This window comes from Mus caroli, chromosome 9 (assembly GCF_900094665.2).
Source record: "Mus caroli chromosome 9, CAROLI_EIJ_v1.1, whole genome shotgun sequence".
NCBI lineage: Eukaryota > Metazoa > Chordata > Mammalia > Rodentia > Muridae > Mus > Mus caroli.
Window position 1 is genome coordinate 118,589,702 of NC_034578.1, and position 12,887 is coordinate 118,602,588.

General features: G+C 48.0%; 1 protein-coding gene across 1 annotated transcript; it reads right to left on the reverse strand.

Annotated features, from left to right (window-relative positions):
• Positions 1-912: 912 nt before the first annotated feature.
• Positions 913-2,652, reverse strand: Tmem158 (transmembrane protein 158). Its single transcript, XM_021173367.2, has one exon. The coding sequence runs from the start codon at positions 2,398-2,400 to the stop codon at positions 1,546-1,548; it is 855 nt and encodes a 284-aa protein (XP_021029026.1). The 5' UTR covers positions 2,401-2,652; the 3' UTR covers positions 913-1,545.
• Between the last annotated feature and the right edge of the window lie 10,235 nt (positions 2,653-12,887).

The following is a 12,887-nucleotide window of genomic DNA, read 5'->3' on the forward strand; positions in this document are numbered from 1 at the left end:
AGCCTTCAACTGCGGTCAGTTTCCCCAGTACTGGAATTACAGCACTTAAATGCCTTATATTTACTTTTGTATTAAGCTGATAAAGGTCTTTGTTCTGCAGATAACTCAAAGAATCTGAATCTACCACGTAGCAGACAGATTCTACCACAGAAACACAGAGTTACAGCTATTGGTTACCTTTTACCAAGAACCTTGTTAATGCTAAATAAACATCTCAGAATTTGATACTAGCATTTGAAACATGCCACCTGCTTAAGTTACCAAACAAAATGCAGTCTATGTCTTACAATCAGCCATTTCCAGGTCTGGGAAGATGGCTCAGTAAAAGTGCCCGGTACTTAAGCAGGAGGACCTGAGTTCAGATCTCCAACATGCATGTGAAAAGCCAATCTTAGTGGTGTATGCTTATAATCTCGGTACTGGGGAGACAGGGACAGGAGGATGATGGCCAGCCAGTCTAGCTGAATCTGCCTGCTTGGTGTTTAGAGACAGACCAAGATAAAAACTAAGGTGGAGAGTAACTGGAGAAGGCACTTGACTCTGACTCCCACACACAAATGCATTCAGGAGTGAGTGGGCACACACAAGAACATGTATATATACTGTATAGTCACCACACCTACCGAGGTGGTTCTGTGAAAGACACTTGGCTCACAGAACTATTTATTGATTTTCCTGGAGTACCATGTGAAAACAAACTATGCCAAGCGCTGTAAACCTGTGCTCTGTAGGAAGGATGTACGTGTCTGGGGCCCAGTGAATTGATAAGCAATTCCCATCAGAACCATTCTGAAAGCGATTTCACCTGTCTCAGCCAGGAAGACAGATGGCGCCCCTCTTTTCAGGAATTTCTTCATGATTCATTTGCGTCTTGGATCCCTCTCCCAATAGCAAATAAAGGAAACATACACATTTCTGGAGGAAAATGTCTGTATTAAAAGCCAGAAAATCACATTAATACAAGAAGAAACGCCCACCAGGCCATGTCACTGAATAGATCGACTTGGAAAAGATTCATAAAGTTCTTTTGTAAGCAATAACAATAAATCCGTGTCAAATCTTCCCTCGTCCCCCCCTTAAAAAAACAAACAAGAAGCTTCAAATACAACTACATTCAGATACAAAGAGCTTCTGTTACCACAGCTTTAGCAGTTGAATCTTTTTGTTTTGTATTTTTTTTTTTACTAAAACTTTCATTTAAAACAGTTATTAAATATATAAAACAAATACACAGGATCTGGTCACTTTCTGCCATAAATAAAGGGCATGTGGGCGCAGGGAGGGGGTGCCGCAGGGGAAAGAGCCGGTTTCCCTTGTGTCCTCGAGCCACGCGTGGATCCCACCCTTCAGCCCGAGAGCTTGCCCCTGCTCTTCCGAACCAGAACCTCAGCACAAACCTCACTTTCCCACCTCATTTGGGCCTCTCTGCGGTCCCCTCCCGGGAAAAGGATGAACAATAAGGACAGCACGAAGCGCACCTGCCCCGTCTCCGGTGAGGAAGGCGCGTGCGAGCGCTTACACAGCGCGGACGCGGGGCGGCGGGGGTCACTTAGGAGCCACCCCCGAGGTGACAGCCGCGGCAGCGGCAGCTGCTGCAGCAGCGGCGGCGGCAGCGGCGGTAGTTCCCGCGGGTACGGCTGCAGGAGCGGCCGCGGGGGCGCCGGCGGTGGTCCGGCGCTGCTCCATGCCGTTGGGCAGGAAGCCGGCAATGATGGGCACCGGCCAGATGAGGGCGGCCACGCTCCACACCACGATGACCAGGGTCATGAAGCAGGCCACCAGGGTAGACTCGATGGGCTTGCGGTTCAGCCGCCAGCCCGGCTCGCCCTGCAGCTCCTCCAGGCTGAAGTCCAGGCAGCAGAAGTGACGAGGCTCGCCCTGCAGCCACAGCGGCCCCGGCTCGGCCGCCGGGTAGGCAGGCAGCGCGGTGGGAGCCCCGGCGGGAGCCCGCAGGCGGCCGCGCACCCAGCCGCAGCCCACACACAGGCGCAGGTCTTGCTGCGCGCCGCCCGCCGCCAGCCCCAGATGCTCGATGAGCAGTGGCGGCCCGACGCGGTGGAAGGCGGCGGCGAAGAAGGCGCGGCCGTGCGCGTTGGTAGAGAAGAGCAGCAGGTCGCACTGCAAGCCCCGCGGGCGGCCCCAGCGCACGAGCAGCGAGCTCAGCATCTGTCGTTGCACACTGATGTTGCAGGGCGCCGCCGGAGCCTCCTCTGGGCCCGCGCGCTCTGGGGGCGCCGATGCCGCCGCCAGCAGACGCGGGGTGGAGTGTTCGTTGGTGAAGGACGCATTGGCCGAGGCGTTTGGGGGCGTCCCTGCAAGGCCGGGCGCATCCGTGGCCCCGCCGTGCGCCGGCGACAGCGGGCAGGCGGCGGCCAGTAGCGCGGCGAGAAGGGGCAGCATGGCCTGTGGCGAGCGCCTACGCGCGCGGGGCAGGCGGCGGCTGCATGGCGCGCAGGCGACCGTCCGGTGAGGGAACCGCGGGGCCTGGAAGGCCGAGGCGGATCACTGCCAGTGTATTGGGACGACACCGGCTCACGGGCCGCGATGGCCTCTTCAGACTCCGCTCGTCGAGGTTCCGCCGCCCCCCAGAGCTGGGGCCCTTGGACGGCCAGGAGGCTCTGCTGGCTCGCGGCGAAACGAGAGGATTCCCCTGCTCGGCTCCGCCTTCCGCGCGCCCCGCCCCCGGCTCACCGGGTGCGGGGACTTGGGAGGGCGGGGCTCCACTCGCAGGGGCGGGAACTGGAGACCTGCGGAACAAGGCGGTGCGTGGAGGCGGAGCAAGGGGACCCCCGAGGGCGGGAAGCCCAGAGCGAGTCCCAGAGCCGAGATAGTCCCTTTGTCACGCCCCCAGAAGAGCTTATCAGTACCACCTTTCTGCTTAGGAGAAACTAAGAAGGGAGAATGTCTCCGGGCTACCTCAGGAGCCCGAGATAGGACTCTTGTACCTTTCTGCTGAGTTCAGAAAGATTCAGAGTCTGGAGTCTGGCTGGTTTTAATGTGTCTTCACCACAATAGATACATATGATTTTGTTTTGTTTTGTTTTGTTTTACAGGAAGAGAACTCATTAAAAAAATCCTCAAAATTCTGAAGTTTTGGTGTTGGTTGGGGCAATGGGAATGCAAATCCCGCAGGTCGGATGCTTGAGGGCTCTCACTGAGAGTCCTACTTACAGGTGACACTTACGCAGGACACCTGCAGTCTAGTGTGCACATAGACACTCAAGATTTGTATGTTAGAGTCCATGAATATCAGTCTTCCGGGATGTATGTTGTGGAGAGGTGGAGTTGTCAAGAGTAACTTAATAGGATACAATTTATATTAAGAAGCCTACTTGAGTTCTGAGCTTGATGGTACAAGCCTGTAATCCCAAGTGAGAATCCGGAGTCCAAGTTCCTTGGAGAGGCCAGCCTGGGCTACCTGAAAACCTGTCTCAAACAAACAAAATCCAGTACTAAGGTGGTGAGGAGAATTATGAGTTTGAGGACAGCCTGGGCTACACAGTAAGATGCTTTCTGTAAAGAACAAAAAACGTCCTTGGGAAGAAGAGGCAGCTCAGTTGGAAGGGTGCTTTCCTAGTGTCCTAGCAAGACCTGGGTTCAATCCCCATCACTGCCTAAACAAAAAAGGAGCAAACTGCACTTCCCTTGTTTTCTGGCCTCACACTTGGAAACTAATGTCAACTGACCCCTAAAATGGCTTGAAACAGTTGTGCTCTGTGAATCTAAGAGTGACCCTCCCTCTAAGCCAGCTAAGCTTTCCCAAGGGCCTGCAAAGGACAGGATGACAGCCATTGCTGGGTACAAGGTGCTAAATATATTTCTCTAAATAGTTCTCTCTCTCTCTCTTTCATTCTTTCTTTCTCCTGCTCTTTCTTTTGAGTCAAGGTTTCACTTTGTAGCTTTAGCTGTCCTGGAACTTATTATGTAGACCAGACTGGCCTCAACTCACAGAGATCCACTTGCCCCTGCTTCTTGAGTTCTGGGACTAAAGGTATGTACCACTAAATCCATCTTCTAAGTTGTTTTCTAACAAATAGTAACATTGGAATGAGGGAGAGATACAGGTAGACAGAGAGAAAGTGGGGAGAGAGAGAAGAGAGAGAAAGAGCCTTATAAACAGAGGTCCCCAAAGTACCAAGTCTTCTCTGTTGGTCTTGGTTCCCTGACTGACAGCAGGGCGGCTGGCACCCACCCTGCATGGGACTGTGTTATGTTAATGGAGCTTGCAGTCCAGCATCTACCTCAGCTTCTCAGTGCTGGCCAGTTGGTTATCTATTCCTGCAAATCCAGCCCAGTGTGACTGGATCCTTGGTCTCTGTAAAAAAGGTTGATGTCCTTGAGGCACAGGACACACCCCTATATATATATTTATACTTTTGTGTTCCCAGATGGGACAATGTGCAGTTTCATGTTCTTATTTAAAATGACTTATCCTTTTAAGGAACAAAATATACTACCTGGTGTGGCAGCCTTGTTTAAATATGATCCTACCTCAAAACAGGGATATCAGGTGATCCCTAGGGCTTAAAGGGGCCTAGTTGTTAAGGATTGAGTCTTGAGTCAGGTCTCTATCCATGACAGCAGGTGACATTTTCTGGAACTTTAGGCAGGAACATGCTGAGCTTGTTAGGGGTTCCCTTACTGTGTCTGTACAATGGAGGTGGGGGTGGGGAAAACTTGGAAGGGAAAAAGACAGACTTGTTTGCAGTTGCATACGATGGCATGCAACTGTAATAGCAAATTGAGGGAGGATCAGGAGTTCAAAGCCAGCTTGACATAGTTCAAGTCTAGACTGGACTACCTGAGACCCGGTCTCAAAAACCAACCAACCAATCACAAGCAAAGAAGCAAGTTTGGTTTGGAGAGCCAAGAAGTCCCTGCCAAGTTGTTGACATGATAGCCCTTCATACCTTCATCCAGACAAGTTACCTTCTGTCTTGTCTGCTGGCATATGGCAGAGGCTCTGCTAGTACTTATTGCCTGACAAATCTGCCCATTTAAAAGCTCTGATTAACTACTGTAAGCATTCCTGAGGGTCAGTTGCTTTACTTATGACACAACAGCATTATGGTGTGGTGATACTGGTGTCACCAGAAGAAAACTGCTTCTGTTTCCCATGTGCTGGATTTACAGGTGAGTGCCACCATGCCCAGCTCACACTACCTTTTCCTAGCCATCACTGCTATGTGTGCTCTTCCCTTCAGCTTACTAGGCTTACAGAACACAAGCCAGGAGTATAGAGTGCCCAGGGCCCGGTCACTGAGAGGGTCTGTCTGCTGGTGAGAGCTTGGCCTGAGCTGTAGCTGTTCACAGGTTGAGGTTCCTTTTTACCACTTCTGTCATTCTCCTGCTCTGGTACAGGTGTGCAGGCTTCCTTGCGTCCCAGGGATACATGAAGTGAACTTCAGCTTCAAGCCTTTACACAACCTGTTTTCTTTTTTCCCTGAAGTCTGTCTTGGTTGCCCCTCACTTCCTTTCCATCTCTGTTCCACTATCAGCTCCTCAGAGAGCCTTTCCCGGCCTTTCACAATAACAAGCACCTACCTTCCCAGTCCCATGCCACATCCCACCTTCCTCATTGTGAGCTGCCCCATGCATGCTTTCTGTTTGCCTCTTGCTCCTTCTTTCATTTGAATGGCCCCTTTCCCAAGCAGGACTTTGTTTTGTTCAACAGAACTTGGCATAGAACACTGTAGGGGCTGGGGAGATGGCTGGCTGTTTAAAGTGCTTGCTGTATAATCAATCATTAGGACCTCACTTCAGATCCCTGGCACCTGTGTAAAAGCTGGGCACAAAGTACACAACTGTAACACCAGCACCAGGTGCATGGGGAGACAAGTGGCTCCTGGGTCTTCCTGGGTAACCAGTCTAACTGAATCAGCGTGCACCTTGTTTTAGGAAGACTCTGTTTTGAAATATAAGGAGAGTGATAGAGGAAGACACCTAATATCAACTTCTGTCATACAAGGCACACTCACCCACATATAGATATGTTAACCCACCCCCACATGAGCCAGAGGAGGTGGAGGAAGAAGAGGAGGAGGAAGAGAGAGGAGGAGGAGGAGGAAGAGGAGGAGGAGGGAGTTAGTGAATTCAGCAGCCTGGGTCAAGACAGAGACAGAATATGAGCTATAGTTTAGGGAGTGGAAAGGGTGGAAACAGCCTAGATGCTTTTATCAGATTGAAGAAATAAAAGCAAATGAGACTGCTAGCCAGTGGTAGCTCATGCTTTTAGTCCCAGCACTTGTGAGGTCTCTGAATTGAGGCCAGTCCAATCTACATAGTGAGTTCTAGGACAGCCAGAGCCACACAGAGAAACCCTGGAGGGGGTTGGGTGGAAGTTATTGAGATCCCAAATCCCAGAAGAGAGGTGGGTTTGATAAATCACTGCTTTGTTGATAAAACAGTGTTGATGGGCAATTTTCCTGTACAGAATGTATTGTCACAAAACAACTGAGCACATCAAAGAAAGTAATTAGTAAAAAATGTGCAGCAATTCCATCCTCCTTTTTCCTGTGTCCCTCTCTGGTATTAGCTAATTTTTTCTCCTCCTGCCTATTGAAGCAGTAGCTTTGAAAGACTGAACTGGGTTATCTGATTCCTCTGACTCAACACCTCAGAGTGCTGCAGGTGTAGGCACTCCTCAGCCCTCTCTTATTCTGGGTGGAATTGGCATATATGACTACCACATATTATAGACTGAGAAATATGCAGGAACCACAGAAGACCCAGAAAATCACCACAAAAAAATGGGATGGAGCAATGAAGAGGGTAGAAACTAGGTCCTAGGCCATGTCAAAGTCCCTTGCAGAAGGTGTGGTCTTAGTGCCGGGTGTATGCCTAAGGAAAACCTTAAGTGGGAAAGGATGACTTTGCATGCCTGGCTCACTTCCTAAGAAAACCCATCCTCATACCATAACTCAGGTCTCATGTTGGAATCGATAGCTCGCACCAGCCGGCCATGGAAACAGGTCTGGAAGCCCGCTGGGGTTTGGTGAGCTAAACTCTGACAGTTTCTTGTCCTGGTTTCTGCATAGTCTGGCGGTCACAGACCCCCTAGGATCTCAGCCAGATCTCTAGGGTTTGCAGGCACATTTATTCTTGTGACTACCGTGGTCGCTGGGAACATTAGTATCTGAAGCATTCCAGCAGCAATTACAGCCTGCACAGTTCATTTGGTCATTAGTCATGGGTTCCTGGGGCAAGGCTACTGTTGTCAGTTTAAGTGATTACTTAGGATTATTCTGTCTTGGCATATTACATGGTCATTTGCAGATACTCTAGTCCTGTAACGGGCAGGGCCACTACTTGTATTTTTGTTTGTTTGTTTTCATGCTGGGCATCTAGCAAGATTCAAGCAAGGACTTCCTGAAGCTCCTGCTGATCTGGAGAGATAGAGAGTGCGTAAGAGAGAGCCAGGAAGAGAATGGTGTTGGGTGGCACTAGCCAGAAGAAACTTAGAGGAAAGGAACACCTGCCTGGGATGGGCATGATGGTATTGCCTACACCCAATAAAAAACTGTCTTCTACCAACACTGTGTGTTCATTACTGGGTTAAGCACTTGAAATGCACGCTTCCCATGGTTCATGAAGAAGAGATCACAAATGACTTAAACTGAGACTCAGAGTACTTTGTCCCTTGAACAGCAATGTAGTGATAGCCAAAATGCAGTTTGTCCAACATTGTTCTTAAATACAGCCCTACTATGTTGGCAACTCTTCAGCCTTCCAGCTACTAGGTACTTGGTCCCTATTCATGAATTCCACCAACACTGAAATACTTAAGGATGGTTTCCCAGTCTGAAGCATCGTAATAGATAAGTTCTGGGTTATGGTTTTCCTGTTAATGATTGGTTTCCTGAACTCAGTTCTCCATAGAACCCTGAGCTCTGCCTTTATCATCTCCAGGACCACTACTGTGGTTTGGGTAAGTGTCCCCCAAAGTCTCCTGTGCTCATCTTCCAGGTAAAATGTGGGGTCTCTGAGAGGTGGTGCCTAGGAAAGGTCCTTACGTCATCGGGGACGTGCCTTTGAAGGGACTTGTGGGATTCCAACTCTTTCTTTTCCCTAGGGATGAGGTAGGAGTTTTTTTTCTTCTGGTACCTGCTTCTAGGATATGCCTGTGATGGTTAATCTCTGTTGTGGACTTGATTGTATCTGGGATGAACTAAGAGACTCTCTTCTAGGTGAGTCTTTAAGGGTATTTCCAGGAAAGATTTCTTCCCCCAGAGAGAACAATCAACAACTCTGGTAGCAACTGAATATCAGCAGATGCGGGGAAGTGGTACTGTGTCTCCTCTGTCTACCTTTGCTGCTTGCTGGTGAACGTGTTACCTCTGCTGCCGCTATCCTTACTAACAGCAGAGCTCAGCATCTCTGTCATTTCAACTTGGACTAAAAGACCAGCAGCTCTCCAGGTATCTTTCAGGTTTACACTGACAGATTTGAATTGCTGACGCATCCAGCTTCACAGACTGGGCAGCTATTGGGTCCTCGGCTTCTTCAGTGTGCAGACAGCCACTGTTGGACTATGTAGCATCTATGTTGTGAGCCTATCTAATCATCCCTTTTTGTCTCTCTCACACACACACACACACACACACACACACACACACAAATATAATTTGTAAATTTCAAAGTTGTGAGGCAAATTAAACATTGCCTCTTTATAATATCTCAGTTAATTTATCTCAGATGATTTTTGATCATGAGATGAAGCTGATGGACAATTACCAGGGTGCCTGAGACGAAGTGGGTGCATGGTTAGTGTTTCTCAGCATCCAGGGTTCAGCAGGGTCTGCTCAGCTTGTTACCAAAGTGGCTTGGAGCTTTCTACATGCCTAAGAGCTTTCCCATGAGCCTCTGATAGGTTTTTAGATGATGACTTTAATGTTACTTAGAGATATTGAAGAGAAAGAAAAGACTGGAGCCATAGATGAACCACACCCTCAGGGACCTCAGAGGTGTTTCTGTGAGACATTTGCCGATGAACACTTTTCTAGAGTTAATGTCTGTCAGATGGATCAGCTAGAATCCCTGCTCTTAAAGACAATTTTGTAATTAGTTATATGCATTTCTCTAACTTTGTATGCTGCTTAAAATAAATCATACTTAGTTCACATAGCGAACTAAAATGTCATTTAGCACTGATGGCTGTGAATTCAGGGGGTTTCAATTTGGCACACCTGGGAGATGGAACTGGCTGTCAAAGCCAAAGCAATAGAATGGTCCCCTCTGCCACTAACAGTGTCATAAACATCTACTTCATACTGCTTCTAAACACACCACATCCACCTCAAATGGAAAAATTGGCATTCCATTTATAGGGGTGGAGAGGAGATGGGGGAGCAAAAACCCATTTGGGGGAGCTGGGAACATTGCAACACGGTTTTCATGGCCTTGAATGCCTTCTGACCACAGTCTGCATTCTGGTTCCAGTGTCAGTCCCATGCTTTCAGAGAACCATGGTTTGCTGGGACATGCTCATTCGTGCAGGTCCCTGCCTGGCTCGCTCTTCATGTTGAGGTCACTTCTGAGTGCCCCCACTCTCTTTTTATGTTATAGTCCCCAGATTTGGAGATTTGAAGGAATTATGACTATGATATTTGAAACCTGGCAAGTCTGACTTGTGTGACTTGTGACAGTATTCTGCCTTTCTGTGTCTCAGTTTTCTTCTGAAACGGGCTTGATAGCCGCTCTATGATGAGCATCAAATGAAATCTTCCTTGTAGCAGAGTTAGTTCAGAAACTAGGGTATTTGGTAAGTGTGGCTAACACCCTTGTTTCTATAAAGTAGTCATTCATGGGACATTAGCATGTAGCTCATTATCTGTCCTTATGTGGTTATGTTTTCACCTGGAGAAAATCATCACTGCAGAGCTGAGTGCTATGGTCTGTGACTATACCTGGGTGCTGGGGAAGCTGAGGCAGGGGATCACAAGTTCAAGGCTGTGATGGTTTGAATGTGCTTGGTCCAGGGAGTGGCACTATTAGGAGGTATGGCCTTATTGGAGTAGGGGTGTCACTGTGGGCATGGGCTTTAAGACCTTAGTTTTAAGTGCCTTGAAGTCAGTATTCTGCTAGTGGCCTTCAGATGAAGATGTAGAACTCTCAGTGCCTTCTGTACCATACCTGCCTGGAGGCTGCCATCTTCTTGCCTTGAGGATAATGGACTGAACCTCTGAGCCAGTCCCAATTAAATGAGAGTTGCCTTGGTCATGGTGTCTGTTCACAGCAATAAAACCCTAACTAAGACAAAGGCTATCCAGGGATACTTGTTGAGACCATTATTGCACATGGATAGTAGAGAGGAACAGTTCCTGGCATACAAGAAGTTGCCCTCCTGGCCACACGGTGCCATCTCTGCTAGTCAGACAAACTTGGATCTTGTGGTCATGAGTTTGTAAGGGATACCAGAAGCCCCATTGTCTGAATTTTTTTTTTTCAAGACAGGGTTTCTCTGTATAGTCTTGGGTGTCCTGGAACTCACTTTGTAGATGTGGCTGGCCTCGAACTCAGAAATCCGTCTGTCTCTGCCTCCCGAGTGCTGGGATCAAAGGCGTGTGCCATCACGCCCGGCTGTCTGAATTCTTTATTTTATATATGTGGAAACTGAGGCCCACGGAGAGGAATTGGTCTTGTTGAAGAGAACAATCTGGTTGAATCTAGTCTCCTGCCCAACTGGATTTAGACATGAGACATGGGCCTCTTTAAGTCTACTCCTGGTCTATGCTTTTACAGCTGCTTGAAAAATGAGTCCTGTTGCAAAGTGAAAGCAAAGAACCTTTCTAATTTATTTAGAAGAAGAGGAAAATGATGGGCTTGGTGACTGCCGGGATCACACTTCTAACTCAATTTGCAGGGTGGAGGATTGATGGCTCTGACTGAAAGCATACTAAGTAAACTTTCGTTTCGATGCAATTAGGCCAGGCTTCTTCCTGTGCTGAGGAGCTGGACTTACACTGGACACACACTTGTGAGAATGAATTCAAGGCTGGACAGATCTCAGGTTCAGATTCCAAAAAATGTTCATGGCTATGGGCAAGGCCTCAGAGTCCCTGGTCCAAGCAGAGGCCATCACTAGACTGAACAGAGCAGACTCTGTCAGGAAAGCCTTTCTACGTACAGATTATGGAAGGTTCTGGCTGACGTGTATATCAGTTATTCCTCAAAGCTATAAAAAAAAGAGAAAGGAAGGAAGGAAGATGGGGCTGGAGAGATGGCTCAGCGGTTAAGAGCGCTGACTGCTCTTCTAGAGGTCCTGAGTTCAATTCCCAGCAACCTCATGGTGGCTCACAACCATCTGTCATGGGGTCTGATGCACTCTTCTGTTGTGTGTCTGAAGACAGCTACAGTGTACTCATGTAAATAAAAATAAATAAATATTTTTAAAAAAAGAAAGGAAGGAAGGAAGGGAGGGAGGGAGGGAGGGAGGGAGGGAGGGAGGGAGGGAGGGAGGGAGAGAGAGAGAGAGAGAGAGAGAGAGAGAGAGAGAGAGAGAGGAAGAGAAAGGAAGAAAGGAAGAAAGAGAGAAAGAAAGCAAACATCTCAGAGCTATGACTGTTGTGATGAGTTGACAGGTAGTTTCAGGGGTGTAAAGAAATATGGGCAAGTCTGGACATGGGTTTGTGTTTTTATCAGTTCTATGTCCCTTCTGCACTTTCTTCTGGCAAAAGAACAGCTCTTTCTTAAGTATATTCTGCTCACCAGTCCACATGGTCCTGGCAGGGCTACTGATGAAAAAGAGAGTACCTGGCACCTTGAATCAATTGTAGTCTGTGAACCAAGCCTAGCTAACTATGATGCCCCAGTCACATAGTCTCAATTTGTCCAGAGGACAAGCCTAGCTCACCAAGACAAACAATCAGAAATGAGAAGTTGGACATAGCTCCACCCACCCTTTGCCCCACTCTCCTTCCTCCTTTCTCTTCACACAGAGCTTCTGTAGTGGGAGGGAAAAGACCAACAGCAAACAACAAAGATGAAGAAAAATCTGACATCGTCATTTGAAACTAAATCTTGGTACACCAAAGAACTGGCCATCCTAGCTATGGCTAGACCATGGGCTTTAGAATTCAGTTTTGCTTAAGCTCGCTCAAATTAATCTTAGATGTCTGCACCAAGTAAATGCAGAAGTGACAGAAGGCAGATGACAGTGATGTGTTTGTGGCTTACTCTATCTTGGGATGACTGCTTTGGCTGTTCTGTGAACATGTCACAGGCCAAAAGACTGTGTTACAGAAGCAAATTTACCCTCCAATCATAATGCTTTCGTGTGTGGTGCTGGGGATGGGACCCAGAGCCCTCCCAGGCAGTATTTGCCAGGAAAGTGTTTTACCACTAAGCAACATCTTCAGCCCTAATCATAATTCTTGCCAACTAACCCATGTTACTCACTAAAATGTCCTCCTTTTGCCCCCTTAAAAATATTTTATTTTTTGTTTTTATTTATGTGTATGTGTGTCTCTCTGTGAGTATGTGTGACATGTGTATACTTGTAGAGGCCAGAAGAGGGAGTCAGGTCCCCATGAGTCGGACTTATAGGTGGTTGTGAGCTGCCTGACATGTATGCTGGGAAGAACAGCAAACTCTTAGCAGTTGAGCATCTTTCTAGTCCCCCCCCTTTTACCCTCCAGAAGACCCTCTACATCCTGCCATAGGACATACTCTGGTTTCTACTGGAATCTGTGCTCCTTGAATTGCAGACGAGACATCAGGTGAACACCATTTTGTCTAGCAGATGATTGAGACATTGTGATTTTTTTTTCCTTTTTTAAAATTGGATATTTTACTTGTTAACATTTCAAACGTTATCCCCTTTCCCGGCTTCCCCTTTGCAACCCCGTATCCCATTTCCCCTTACCCCGCTTCTATGAGAGTGTTCCCCC

What these genes read in the sequence shown, in the direction of transcription:
- Tmem158 (XM_021173367.2), bottom strand. Translation starts at nt 2,400, where the DNA reads ATGCTGCCCCTTCTCGCCGCGCTACTGGCCGCCGCCTGCCCGCTGTCG.